General features: G+C 32.2%; 1 protein-coding gene across 1 annotated transcript; it reads left to right on the forward strand.

The window, feature by feature from the left end:
• The first annotated feature begins 11,492 nt into the window (after positions 1-11,492).
• Positions 11,493-12,613, forward strand: LOC110795809 (uncharacterized). Its single transcript, XM_022000835.2, has 2 exons — positions 11,493-11,967; positions 12,018-12,613. The coding sequence occupies exons 1-2, from the start codon at positions 11,493-11,495 to the stop codon at positions 12,611-12,613; spliced, it is 1,071 nt and encodes a 356-aa protein (XP_021856527.2).
• Positions 12,614-13,092: the final 479 nt, after the last annotated feature.

The following is a 13,092-nucleotide window of genomic DNA, read 5'->3' on the forward strand; positions in this document are numbered from 1 at the left end:
ATATGTATATTTAAAATGCTAATATGGTAATTTAACCAAAATATTGAGTGATATATTTTCTATTATTAATATAGCGATTTGACTAAAATATTACCAATTTAGAATAATTATTATTACATCGTATCTATTATTACCATAATTTATAAACTAAATTTTGTTTCCATACATAAATAGTTTATAAAAAAAAGTAGAGAATAAAAATAAAATAAAACAGATACACTTTTTTGTGAAAGTGGTTTTTGGCGGGGAAAAATCGCACCAGGAATTGACATGTGTCATTCCTGGTGTCTGTTTTAGTATATAGTAATAGATGATATCGATCATGATTATTTCATGAATTTTCTAATTCTTTAATTATTATTTTTATTCCAAGATAGTCCATAGGAAATAAAAGGTAATACAAAGATTTAGTTGTTTTAGACTTCATGTTAACATTTTATAAATTAATGGACATAGATTAAAAAAATAGTGGTTGATTAAGATGGTAATGAGATTCATTCTCCAAAATCGATGTCTTGTGTCCGAACGTTACTGTATTGATTTTTGGTTGTTAATGACATCACATAACCTTGGTGAGCGGATGACCTGGCATGAATGAGAGAGTTCTATGTGACACATAAACGTTCGTAAACTGTCCTAAACATAGGTAACTAATTTTTATGTAAAAAAATGCAATGTTTTTTCTTCAAAAAATTCCCTTCGGGGGAGAGGAAAAGTCCAAGAAGTCCTTGTAATTGGTTGATTCATACTCCCTTAATTTTTGTCAATACCTTTTAATTGTCCCGTTGTTAAATTTCACTTTAATACAAACTGGATGTAATTCATTTGTGCACATGAAAAAGTGTGTATATAATGAGAGATATAGAGAGATCATCTACAAAACATACTTCTTTCGTTTCTAATTACTTGTAACATTTATCTCTTCTTGTCATTTCCGAATATTTGAAACACTTTCTCTTTTGCTATTAGACCACTAATTATTTATTGTTTTTCATTTTCCTTTTTACCCACTTACACTAATTCTTTGTCATTTTCATCACACAAAACAATTAACCCAATTACACATAATTCATTCATTTCCGTACATTATCCACAAAAATTCTAAAAACTACGCACGTACACTATAGGTACGAGTATTCGAAAGTGGAGGAAATACAATTTAAGATTTTAAGATAAGAAACGACATCAAAAGGAACACTTTAAAGAGATACGAAGTATGACCATCATCGAGTGACGGACGGAGGGGAGTAACAAGTCAGTGAAGAATCAAATTCTGAAAAGGGATAATAAGTGAGACTCAGGGTGGTGGAAATATCAAACAATAGGGGCAATTAAAGTTTCTAAAAGTAGTAAAGCTACACAGTGGGTCCTGAAGATAGACTTTCTATTTTGGGTAAGTGATAACCATCACCAGATTCACCACCACCACTTTATGATTGTATCACTAGTAGATGGTTTGTCATTTTCCAATTTCTAGTGGGGTCCATCTTAGGAAATTAATTCATCACATTATTATATGATCAGAATTTTTCATCAGGGATTCATATGCACGATATTAACCTACTGTTTGAATTTTTTTATTCTTTTTTTTCCGTAGACAAAGAGAATGAATGTTTTCCCAAATTATATACTACTATGAATTAATTAAATGGATTAAGTTGTACGAAGTATGTAAAATACCAAAAAGGGTGTTGTAAATTTTTAATTAAAACATCCTAAAGTAAGCAAGTGTTTTAATTTTAATCATTAAAAAAATCCCTTACATCGCTCTATGCTCGATTTTCCAACCACGAGTACGTCGTAATTTAGAATGTGGGTCATGGCGCACAGTGAGTATGGTGCACATTAAGAACACTAGTATATAATTAAAATAACATCTGATTACGTGCAAAGAACATGAATATATTTTTTATTTATATTTTAAATAAATAGTGAAATAATATATTCTTATTTTTATTATGACAGAAAAGTGAAATATTATACCGCATGTTCTTTTGGCGTAGTGTCATATTCTTTTATGTATACACGTATGTTCTTTTGGTGCACCATACTCACTGTGCACAATAGTCCATAGTCTATAGATTGTGAGTACATGTATGTTCCATTTCCCACAAGCTAGCTCCTTGTTCGTTAATCTTTTTGTTTTCAGAATTTTGTTTTCTTAAAGCTAAAAAATCAAAATAAAATGCATGATTATTAGAGGTATGTCATGCCTAATTTGAAGTTCACGTGACTTTTAAATTTATAAAATCAAAAACTAAAATTATGTATTCATGTAAGATAAGTCGATATTCAGTAAGATACGTCATATATGGTTTGAATTTTGAACAAGACAATCATTTTCTATAAACTTGGAGGTTAAGGTGAATGAAACTACCCTTTACTTGTTTCTACGTACCATACCCAATCTTACACAAAACTGTGTGGTTTTCCAAATAAATATATTGACTAGTTTGGCAATAACCACATTATATGATACGGAGTATTTATTATACCCTAGATAAAGAATTTATTTATTTAACTAAAGATGATGTTTATTACTTGTTCGATCATCGTCATATGTACCACTGCACCAGTGTTTAGTCATCATTTCATGTCAAACAAAAAATATAATTATCGTACTATCTTAGTATAAGTAGAGAGTTTTATTAAACAAAAATGATGAAGGTCGCAACATGCGACCTTTAAGCCGCGTCACAATGATGACATGGCATGCGTATGTGTCATAATTTAAATGAGAAACTAAAATATTTAACTTATATAATCTATTATACATGTTTCAAAAAAGGTAGGAAAATCTTAATATTCTAATTTGTTTCCTTTTTTATATCGACTACTTTATTTACATAGTAAAAATATTGAATTGATAGTCTACGTGGCGCCTATATGGACCAATTAAACTGCGACACGTAAGATTGTGACAACTAAATGTTGTCGCATCTTACGACCTTTATCATCACCCTTTATTAAATTCATTTATACTGTTGTTTCTATTTACGGCTTAATCACTGCTAGTCACCCATTCCCATGTGCATGTGACTTGAATCACTTGAACGTACTTTTGCTAAAACTTATTAAGCCACCTAGCTAGCTCACTAACTTAATTAGGTAGTGTTATCTTCACCTGAATTTCACTTATTTTATCTTATCTTATTGGCCCTGGACTTATCTTATCTTATTTTATCTTATCTTATCTTATTGACCCTTATCTTATCTTATCTTATCTTATCTTATCTTATCTGAACTTATTGACCCTTATCTTATCTTATCTTATCTTATCTTATTGGCCCTTATCTTATCTTATTGACCCTTATCTTATCTTATCTTATTGAAACTTATAGTATTACCTTATGTAATATTTACCTCACCTTATCTTATCTTATTGGCCCTGAACTTATCTTATCTTATCTTATTGACCCTGAACTTATCTTATTTTATCTTATCTTATCTTATTGGCCCTGAACTTATCTTATCTTATCTTATTGGCCCTTATTTTATCTTATTTTATCTTATCTTATCGGAAATAAGTGAAAATAAGGTGAAGAGAACAGAGCCCTTAGTTTTGGATCCTCTATAGTTCTAAAATAACGTACTCTACAAGGTAGAGTTTGAGCATATCAGCCATTGAATGAAAAATCAATGGTTCATATATTATCTTTCTGAAATTCCCCCTGTTTTTTTTCATCAATATGAGCCATTGATTTTAAAATGTATGGTTTAGATACAACTCTACCTTGTAGAGTTGTAGAGTTTTATTAAAACTCTAGAGGATCCGGACTCAACTTAATTACTAGATTAGCGAAAATATGTTTATATATTATACATTCGGATGTATTACCTATTTACACTTTGAGGGAAATTTACAGATAATATAATGCATTATGCATGTATTGTAAGAAGTCCGACCATAATAAATTGGTTGTTAGGAATTAAACGCAACTTAATTGAACTAATGAGATCTCGTAATGGAGTATGGAGTCAAAGCTCGGTTTGACGACATACCAAAACGCCAATTAAGTAGGATTGTGCAAGAGGATTATTTCTTTGTTAGACTCATAGCAACTTTGATGTTGGAAAGCTACTCGAGGCAAACAAAGGAATTAGGCAACTTTAGTCAGTGATTTGGCAAATCTTACTTATTTACTAGTATTTCCTAATCTAACGTTCATTGTATATTATAATTAGAAAACTAGTATATTATGGTATGTATGTAACTCTAGTGTTGTTTAGAATTGAGAAGTAAGTATAATTCTAAGAGACGGGGATTTTTAGTTTAGCCTATAAAACAAGGTTTAGGTCTGACTAGAAAATAAGAGAGAAAAGTGAAAAGTAATTGTCAAGTAAGGGATTTTTGTATTATTTTGCAGTAACCTATTATTTGAGGGGAGTAAATCTAAATTTCCTTGTAAACATTTGTGTCATTTATCATTGTTTTTGCTAGCTATTTGTTCTATGGTATTTGTAGGCTTTGTTCCTAATCGTTCGCGACACATGTTAATTTGGTTTTAACATTGGTTATAAGATATGGGGGGCAGACCTGGATCTAGAACATAGTTCTCATTCCATTATGTCAAGCCGGTCATCAAGGGAAAATCCGAAAATAACATGTCAATTTTGTGCACAAAACATGACATATTTTGGGTCTGGTCGGGTCGGGCAGCAGACAGGTCCGAATTTGATCGGGTCTAATAATTGCGTACTTCGACTACGTTGTTGTTTAGTTGTCGACGTACAGTATAAGGTAGTACTATGAAGGTTGATGATTTGTAGATAGAGGAGACTAAACTATAAACCGTACTCCGTAGATAATAACAAGAACACATCAATTCCCACAGAATTGGGTGCATGTTTTTTTACTTATACTGTAGTGCGTACTACTCCTTATGATTTGATATTCCAACCAACCATGCATGAACGTGGATAAAGAATTAAAACAAAGTACGTACTCGATCATTTACTAGCCATTTCTCATATGGTAAAGCTTGAAACTTATAACATTCCATTTAAGATAAAGTTATTCAGATGAGACGAACCAAATTCAATGGACCGACCGACCGACCTCAAAACCAAACAAAATACCCTCTGTGCAAATGTTGTTCAAGTGAAGTGATATTGGCCGTCTTCACCTGATACGGAGTAACAAATTAACCATTTGTGTAGTACGGAGTACTAGGTATGGTTTGGGAAGATCGAATGTACCTGGTCGACACTTATATAATACAATAGGTAGATAACATATGTCCGACCTACTTGATCAAGGCCTAACCATATAAAACACGAAATTACCAAAATTATATTATAAGTTTATAACCATGCGAATCTCCTTTCAATGATTGTTTGTTACTAGAGGACCACATGATAGAAAAAGACCAGGCCACTAAATAAGTTTGGGTAACTATCTTTTTTGGCTACGTTAATGATGTATATTTTGAGACTTCCCTCTGTAATGGTTTATGGTTGTTGAGGAATACATTGACCAAAACCCACTCTATGGTTCTTGTTCAATTCAAATTTCGATCGCGTCCATCATCATAGCGCCCACTTCTTTTATTTTACTTTTTATTTATATTATATGACCAATTTGATTCATTGATAATTAAAAAGTCAGATCACAAATCTACAAACAAATTTGAATTTAGTATTTTTTTTTTTTGGACAAAAGCTAACTAAACAAAATTACGGAAAATTAGAAAAGCAAATTAAATCTCGTGATACTCCAGTTGCAAGATCATGAGCTCCATCTACCCTCTTCCTGTCCAACTTGAGAATGCTGCACCAAGAGATCGAAAACCTTACCAAGGGTCTTGATTTCTGCTAGGGTCCAACGAATCTGCATATCCTGTGAATCCTCCTCCACTAGCATTTGCACCAACTGTAATAAATAGACAATTGAATCAATAAAAACTCTCTTTCAACAAATCTATTATCTTAGCATATCGAACATTTTTTATGTCGATGTAAGTAGTTCCAACTTTCTTAAATGAGGAGGTCTATGATGAAGATTATTCATGTCTAATTGATTTTCTGATTATAGTTGAATGATTGAGTTTCCTTTTCGACCCTGCACAACTTTTTACCAAAGAAACAAATTGGACTAAGCTAAACTCACAAATATTAACTAGAATAAACCTATCATAGCCTCATAAGGGCATTTACTGCACTTAAAAGATGTAATTTTATAAAGAGGAGTAGAAAATCTTCAAACTCACTACTAAATTAATTGATCATTGTAAATAATTACTGATTGGAGTAGAAAATAACAATAATAACGGAAATGATAAAGGTCGCAACATGCGATCTTTAAGCCGTGTCACAGTGGTGACATTGCACGTCTATGTGTCATAAATGTATTTGGAAACTGAAATATTTAGATTATATAACCTATTATACATGTCATAAAAAAAGTAGGAAAATCTTAATATTCTAATTTACAAATTGAATAATATAATTTTTTATTTCAGAAAAATAATTCTAATTTGTATAGGATATTAGAAAAAAAAAATACTTTTAATTATTTATATGATATAGGAAATTAAAATAAAAAAATAAATTTACTAATTTATACTTAGAAAATAAAAAATACAGTACATTAGAAAATAAAAAATTAGGAAAAGAATTTCGTCTTTATTTGTTTATTGGGTTTATACGGCACTTGAAGTGTTGTTCTTCCTCTCCGAAATTACTAATCTAATGAGATGATGACGCATGACTGTGCGCCTGTAGGCCGATGAACTGCGTGTAAACCTAATTAAAACTAACCTAATCATTAAAATTAAAACAATATTTTAAAGTAATGTATAATTATAAATATTTATTTACATAAAATAATTTATTTATTTTTTTGGGTGAAAGAAGATCGAGGGGCAGACCCCTAAGTAAAAGAAAACACAAGTCAAAGGAACCCAAAACAAACGAAAAACTACAGACTATCAAAACAAAACGAAGGGAAATATTTCTTGATAGAGTCAGTAGTTTTAGTTCCTTGCTACTCCGTATTTACATAAAATATATTACTTCGTATTTTATTATAAATTGATGTATTTTTTAAATTAAATTGATGTATTTTTTAAATTGCACAAAAATATATTATTAGATTTAATTTTAATTTTTTTAATTTGTAATTTATAAGATAAAAGGAAATATATATTTACTATGAATATAATAAATATTTGTTTCCTTCTTTGTATCGACTGCCTTATTTATATATTTTCATAGTAAAAATATTGAATTGATAGTAAAAATAAATTGATGACGTGTAGCCTACATGGTGCTTATTTGTACCAATGAAATGCCGACACGTAAGATTGCGACAACATTTTGTTGTCGCAACTTGCGACCTATATCATCGTCCAATAAATTGATCATTGTAAATAATTACTGATTGGAGTAGAAAATAACAATAATAAGGGAAAGGATAACGCGCAAGGCATGATTTATTAGTGAGTGTGGAAGTCAAGTCATGTCATGATTGAAGTTCTTAGGAGTTTCTTTTTTCTTTATAGGGTTAGAAATCATGACTTTTTAGGAAAGTGACATTTTCACAAATTACTGTAAAATTTATAATTAATTAAGTAAAAACATTGGAATAAAATAATTTCAATTACTCTTTTAAGGATAAGATCAAGATCAATAATATGTTTAACCTCAAATGCAATTAAAATGGGATGCTTTAATTAATGCAATACTCTTTTGAGGCAGACAAGGGCTATATGTGTTTTCTTCTTATGTAAAATTAGTGATTTTATATGCAAGTAGTAACCATAAACCAACATGCCTAGTTCTTGTAACTAGGCAAGATAATAACAAGCCAAACCTTAACAACACGAAATGAATAAAAATTTCAAAAATAAATAATGTTTACCTTATTTCCCCTTATTTCAGGAAATATAAGGGTTACTTAAGTACAACTTACAGTTAAAATAAGTTTTGATACGTTCAGAAATGAATAAATTCATAAAAAATAAAGGAACACAAGTATAGTTTACAACTAAACAAATTTGGATGGGTAATAGTATTTGGGTCCGGACAATGCCCCATATTATTATGTGAATAACAACAAATTATTATATTCTTTAATGAAATGATGTTTGAATTTTTTTCCATAAGATAATAATTATTCTAGATTATATTGATATAATTTTTGAGAAGATAACATGTAAAAGGTTATAGCTCAATTAGATAATGCTCTAGTTTAGAAACGTCTTTTAATATATAGTATAGATAAATTCCAATATAATAACTAAAATCAGGTGAATAAAATATTATAATGAACTTAACTGCAAAGTCTTTAACTCCGGGCGAATCAGAGTATCAGACCAATGATCAACTTCAATTTCACTAGACCTGGTTATCGGGCGGGGCGGGTCAGGGTCGGTGTGGGTCAAAAGAGGGTCGGGTATTGAAAGGGTCATTTTTAGCGGGTCGATAATGGGCGGGTCAAAAGCGGGTCGCGGGTCAATAGCGGGTCATTAGTGGGCGGGTCAATAAACGAGCAATGAAAAATGAAAAACAAAAGAGCCATGTTCAAGTACAAGTAAATACGAAGCTATACACGTAATTTTTTGTATCATTACTATTTTAATTTTCAAAATAATTGTAGTATAAGTTTGACCCTATAATGACTCTGTCCAATAGAGGCCCTGTCCAATAAGAGCCTTGCCCAATAAAAACCCTATTAACTTGACCCTAACCCTATATCCATTGGACTACCCTGTCCAATAACCAGGTCTAAATTACACACACAAAAAAATTGACTAAAACGCGCGTGATTAATGTATACTATTATTAAACTCTAGGGCAAGGAATGTCAAAATATTAGTTATATGTTTTGAACATGTGACATCTCATTTATTAATAACATGTTTAACCAAAATATGCCACAACTCATTTTGTTGCTTTTTATACGTTCAAAATTATATTAACTCAATATAATTTGAAAAATGATATGAATCATTTATTAATAGTTCACATCACTAATTAGTCATTACTTTTACGAGTTACTAATCCTTACATGATAAAATTTATTAAACCATGTTCAAAGCAAGATATATCGTAATGTAACAAATTAAATTAGACTCAAAACGAGTTATATAATAATGTAAATGATCTATTTTTCTACTAGCTATTCGGAGCATCGCCTGAAACACTAACTAGTTAAAGTATTAAACCTGTAAAAAGTGTTCGATCATAAAAACAACCAGCTGCCCTACTCGTCTCAAACAACGTCAAACCATATGGTCCATATTATTTAAAAACATTTTACGCATTTAGCTTGCTCCACTTTTACAGTTTTACGGAGTATTTTTTACTTACTTGTCTGGATGACTTGACCTAATGATTAAGATTGAGAGTTAGTGTATGATAGGTTTCAGATTTTAATCTATCTTCAAATTTGTAATTTATATTACCCTTGTGGTATATTTGCAACAAAAAACTTTTACGAAAAGTATTTTATGTTTTTGTAATTTAACTAATACTCTCCCTGACCCTTTTTGTATGTCCCATATGTTATTTTACCGTCCCTAAAAAATTGTTCATCGCCATAAAAGCTCATCGGACCACAACTTTATTCTCACATAACATAGATTTGACTCATTACTTTGGTCTCTTCTCGATTCTACACAACCAACATTTTATAAATTACTGGAGTATTAATACATGGGACAAATAATTAGAGGCGAAAAGAGTACAAACCCGTTCCTACGCCCTTGGTATGACCGTCTATTGTCCGTCAAGACTCTAGAGTGTAGACAATGTCGACTACGAAGAATAAAATTCTGAAAAGGGATACTCCATAATAAGTGAGACTCAAAGTGGTAAAAATATCAAACAATAAGGGCAATTCAAAATTTTCCCGAAATGGTAAAGCTACTTAGTAGTAGACCTAGTAGTCATGAAGCTAGGCTTTCTATTTTGGGCAAGTGATAGCCATCACAACTGCACTGTATAATTGTATCACTAGTAGATGGCCTGTCATTTTCCATTTTGGAGTGGGGTCCATCATATGTGCTCTGAATTTTTCTACAGAGACTCATATCATCATATGCATGCTATTAAGTATTAACCCACCTTTGTCATATTTTTTCCCCCTTTTTATCCTAGACAAAGAGAATGAAGATTTTTCTAAACCATAAATTAAACAAAACACAAAGCTTACATAAATCAAACTCCTTGTAAATAATCAAAACAAAACAAAAAAAAAACTTCATAGTTTTATTGTCCCGGAATACTTGACCTGTTTTTCTTATCGGGTCGTCCCTTAATACTTGACCTGTTTCTAAAAATGGAAATATTCTAACAATATTATATTATTTCTCACTCCACCCCTATTAACCCACCTACCCCTACTCCATACAAAAAATAATTAAAAATTCAACCCCTACTCTCCCCCAATCTCACCTCTTAACCCACCTCCCACTAACTACATTAAAATAATACCCCACTATCAACTACTCCCTCCATTCATTTTTGTTGTACTCATAAGGAATGTTGGGTGTATTTTAAGAAAACTGAATCTTGGGTTGTATTGGGATATGGGTAATAATTGGGTGTAAGAATAATGATTGTGTGTAAGAAAAAGAATAAAGTAAAGAGAGAGAAAGTATTAAATTAATTGGGGGGAAAGTAGATATTTATTAAAGTGTTGAAAAAAATCAGCAAATAAATTCAGTCACATGGGGCCATGGGACCCATCTGAGATTACATGGACCAATCAGAAAGCAGCAAACAATGAATCACGTTTTTTTGGCTGGAAATTTTGGCCAAACTTTTGACTTTCTCTTTTCCCTCCAAAATTTTCCCAAATTAAAAAAAACAGGGGATTACATTTTTCCCTCCAAATTTTTGAGGGTTGTATAAGTGAATTCCCTTTATAAATAGGGTCACTTTCTCCCACAAAAGAACAAAATCTGACTAAAACCAAGTTCAACAAATACACCAAAATTTCTTCCTCAATTCAGCATTAAAGAGCAAAAAAACAGGGGACTTAATGGCTTCAGATCAAGAGGATGACGATTTCCTCGGTTTTTCTGATGATGAAGGCGACGGCATTAACTCCGATTCTGACTCGGAGGAAGGTGATGATGCTGCTGACTTGGTACAAACTTCTGAAAATACTGCTGCTGATTTTGGGGACTTTGAGTTAAATGAAGATGTACCAAACAACACTGAAGATGTACAACATGTACTAGAAGTAGAAGGGGGAGTGCAGCAACAAAATACCAACTTTCAAGAGGTACCATTCCTTTTTGATTTGAATTTTCCACCACCATCAGAAAATGCATCACCTCATCATCATCAAACAGCAACACACACAACAGATCATCACAAGCCAAGGAATCCAAGAATAAATATTGGTGTTCCTGCTCAATAGAAAGATTCCAGATTCAGAAACTCTGTTGTATGGGGCAATAAGGGATGCAGTCATAGAATATGATTACACCAGAAAAACCATAGGCAAAATATGGGACAAAGCAAAGAAACAGAAGGCAGCAATGAATTCATATATTGTGCAAAGCCAATATCACAGATGTGGAAGGAAAAAGGTTCAAGTCTCCTATGACTCAATTGCACAAATAGGCATGGGGGACAGAACATGCATCGTAGATCTTGCAAGAATGCTGAATTTGGGACCAACAACAGTATGGAGGCTCATCAAGAGGAAAATTATAAAGCCACACTCAAGTCCCTTGCATCCAGGCATTTCAGAAGCATGCAAAATGGCAAGGATAAGGTGGGCAATCAGACTGATAATGGACTACACTATACCACAAGAACCAACATATTACAGCATGTATGACTTCATTCATATTGATGAGAAGTGGTTTTATTTGACTCAAAAAAACCAGAGAGTTTATCTTGCAAACAATGAACCCTATCCACACAGAAGTGCAAGTTTAAGAACCAAGATACCAAAATTCATGTTCATGGCAGCAGTAGCCAGACCAAGGTGGGGTGAAAATGGGAAATGTGAATTTGATGGTAAAATAGGCATATTTCATTCACAAATGCAATTGCAGCCAAGAGGACATCAAAAAACAGACTCAAGGGGACCATTGAAACAAAGCCAGTGAAGTCTGTAAATCAAATAGAGACAAGGGCAATGATGATCAACAAGCTACTTCCAGCAATCAAGGCTAAGTGGCCACCACATGAAGGGGAAAAGGTCATCTATATCATTCAAGATAATGCAAAGGCACATATATTGCAAAATGATCCTGAATGGCAACTACACTACAAACAAGATGGGTTCACTTTTGTGTTGACTCAACAGCCAGCAAACAGTCCAGATTGCAACATCTTGGACTTGGGATTTTTTAGGTCAATACAATCACTTATGCACAAGAAAATGACTAAAACTGTGGAGGACTTAAGTGGAGCAGTGTATGATTCTTTTAATGAGTTGTATCCTAAGACATTGTTTAATGTGTGGATGACATTACAGTTTGTTTCTAATGAGATTCTAAAACACAAAGGCAACAATGATTACCAACTTCCACACAACAAGAAGAAGATTTTAGAAGATGAAGGCAGACTGCCAGAGCAAGTCAAGGCACCTATATGGACAGTTAATGAATGCATGCAACTCTATGATGAATGGAAAGCAAACCAGTGAAGCAAAGAGAAAACAATTGGATAACTTTTTGTGTTTTGGGGACATGTTTTTAAATTGACAAGTAAAACCAATGTGTCACTTTTGTAAGCTTAAATGCAAGCATAACATGTAGGCAAAACATTTTGTAAGCATATCTTTGTTAGGTTATGATTCATATGACAGTTCATAAATCATGCGGAAAAACCATAAAGCCAGGAAACATATTATTTACACATAATCATTTAGCATAGTTTAGATGCATACTCTTTGTTGCGTGCCTTCCCTAGCTGCGCCCGAACCGAACAAGAACAAGTCTTTAGGACTCCAAGTGTCGTCCCTCCGTAGATAGTCCACAGCACGTCCGGATCCGCCTTAAGATTGACCAACTAGAATCGCCCTTAAGGTTCTAATATTTTCGGTTAGGTAGGCAAGAATATTGGCTGATTTTTCTGCTTAAAAATCTTAGTTTTGAATACTTAAAACTTGTGTATAAATAATGA

Source organism: Spinacia oleracea, chromosome 2 (assembly GCF_020520425.1).
Source record: "Spinacia oleracea cultivar Varoflay chromosome 2, BTI_SOV_V1, whole genome shotgun sequence".
Classification (NCBI taxonomy): Eukaryota; Viridiplantae; Streptophyta; class Magnoliopsida; order Caryophyllales; family Amaranthaceae; genus Spinacia; species Spinacia oleracea.

Excerpts from the sequence above, each read along its gene's own strand:
- LOC110795809 (XM_022000835.2), top strand. The coding sequence starts at position 11,493 with ATGAATTCATATATTGTGCAAAGCCAATATCACAGATGTGGAAGGAAA. Across the intron at positions 11,968-12,017 it reads GTGGGGTGAAAATGGGAAAT|CCAAGAGGACATCAAAAAAC; the intron begins GTGAATTTGATG and ends ATGCAATTGCAG.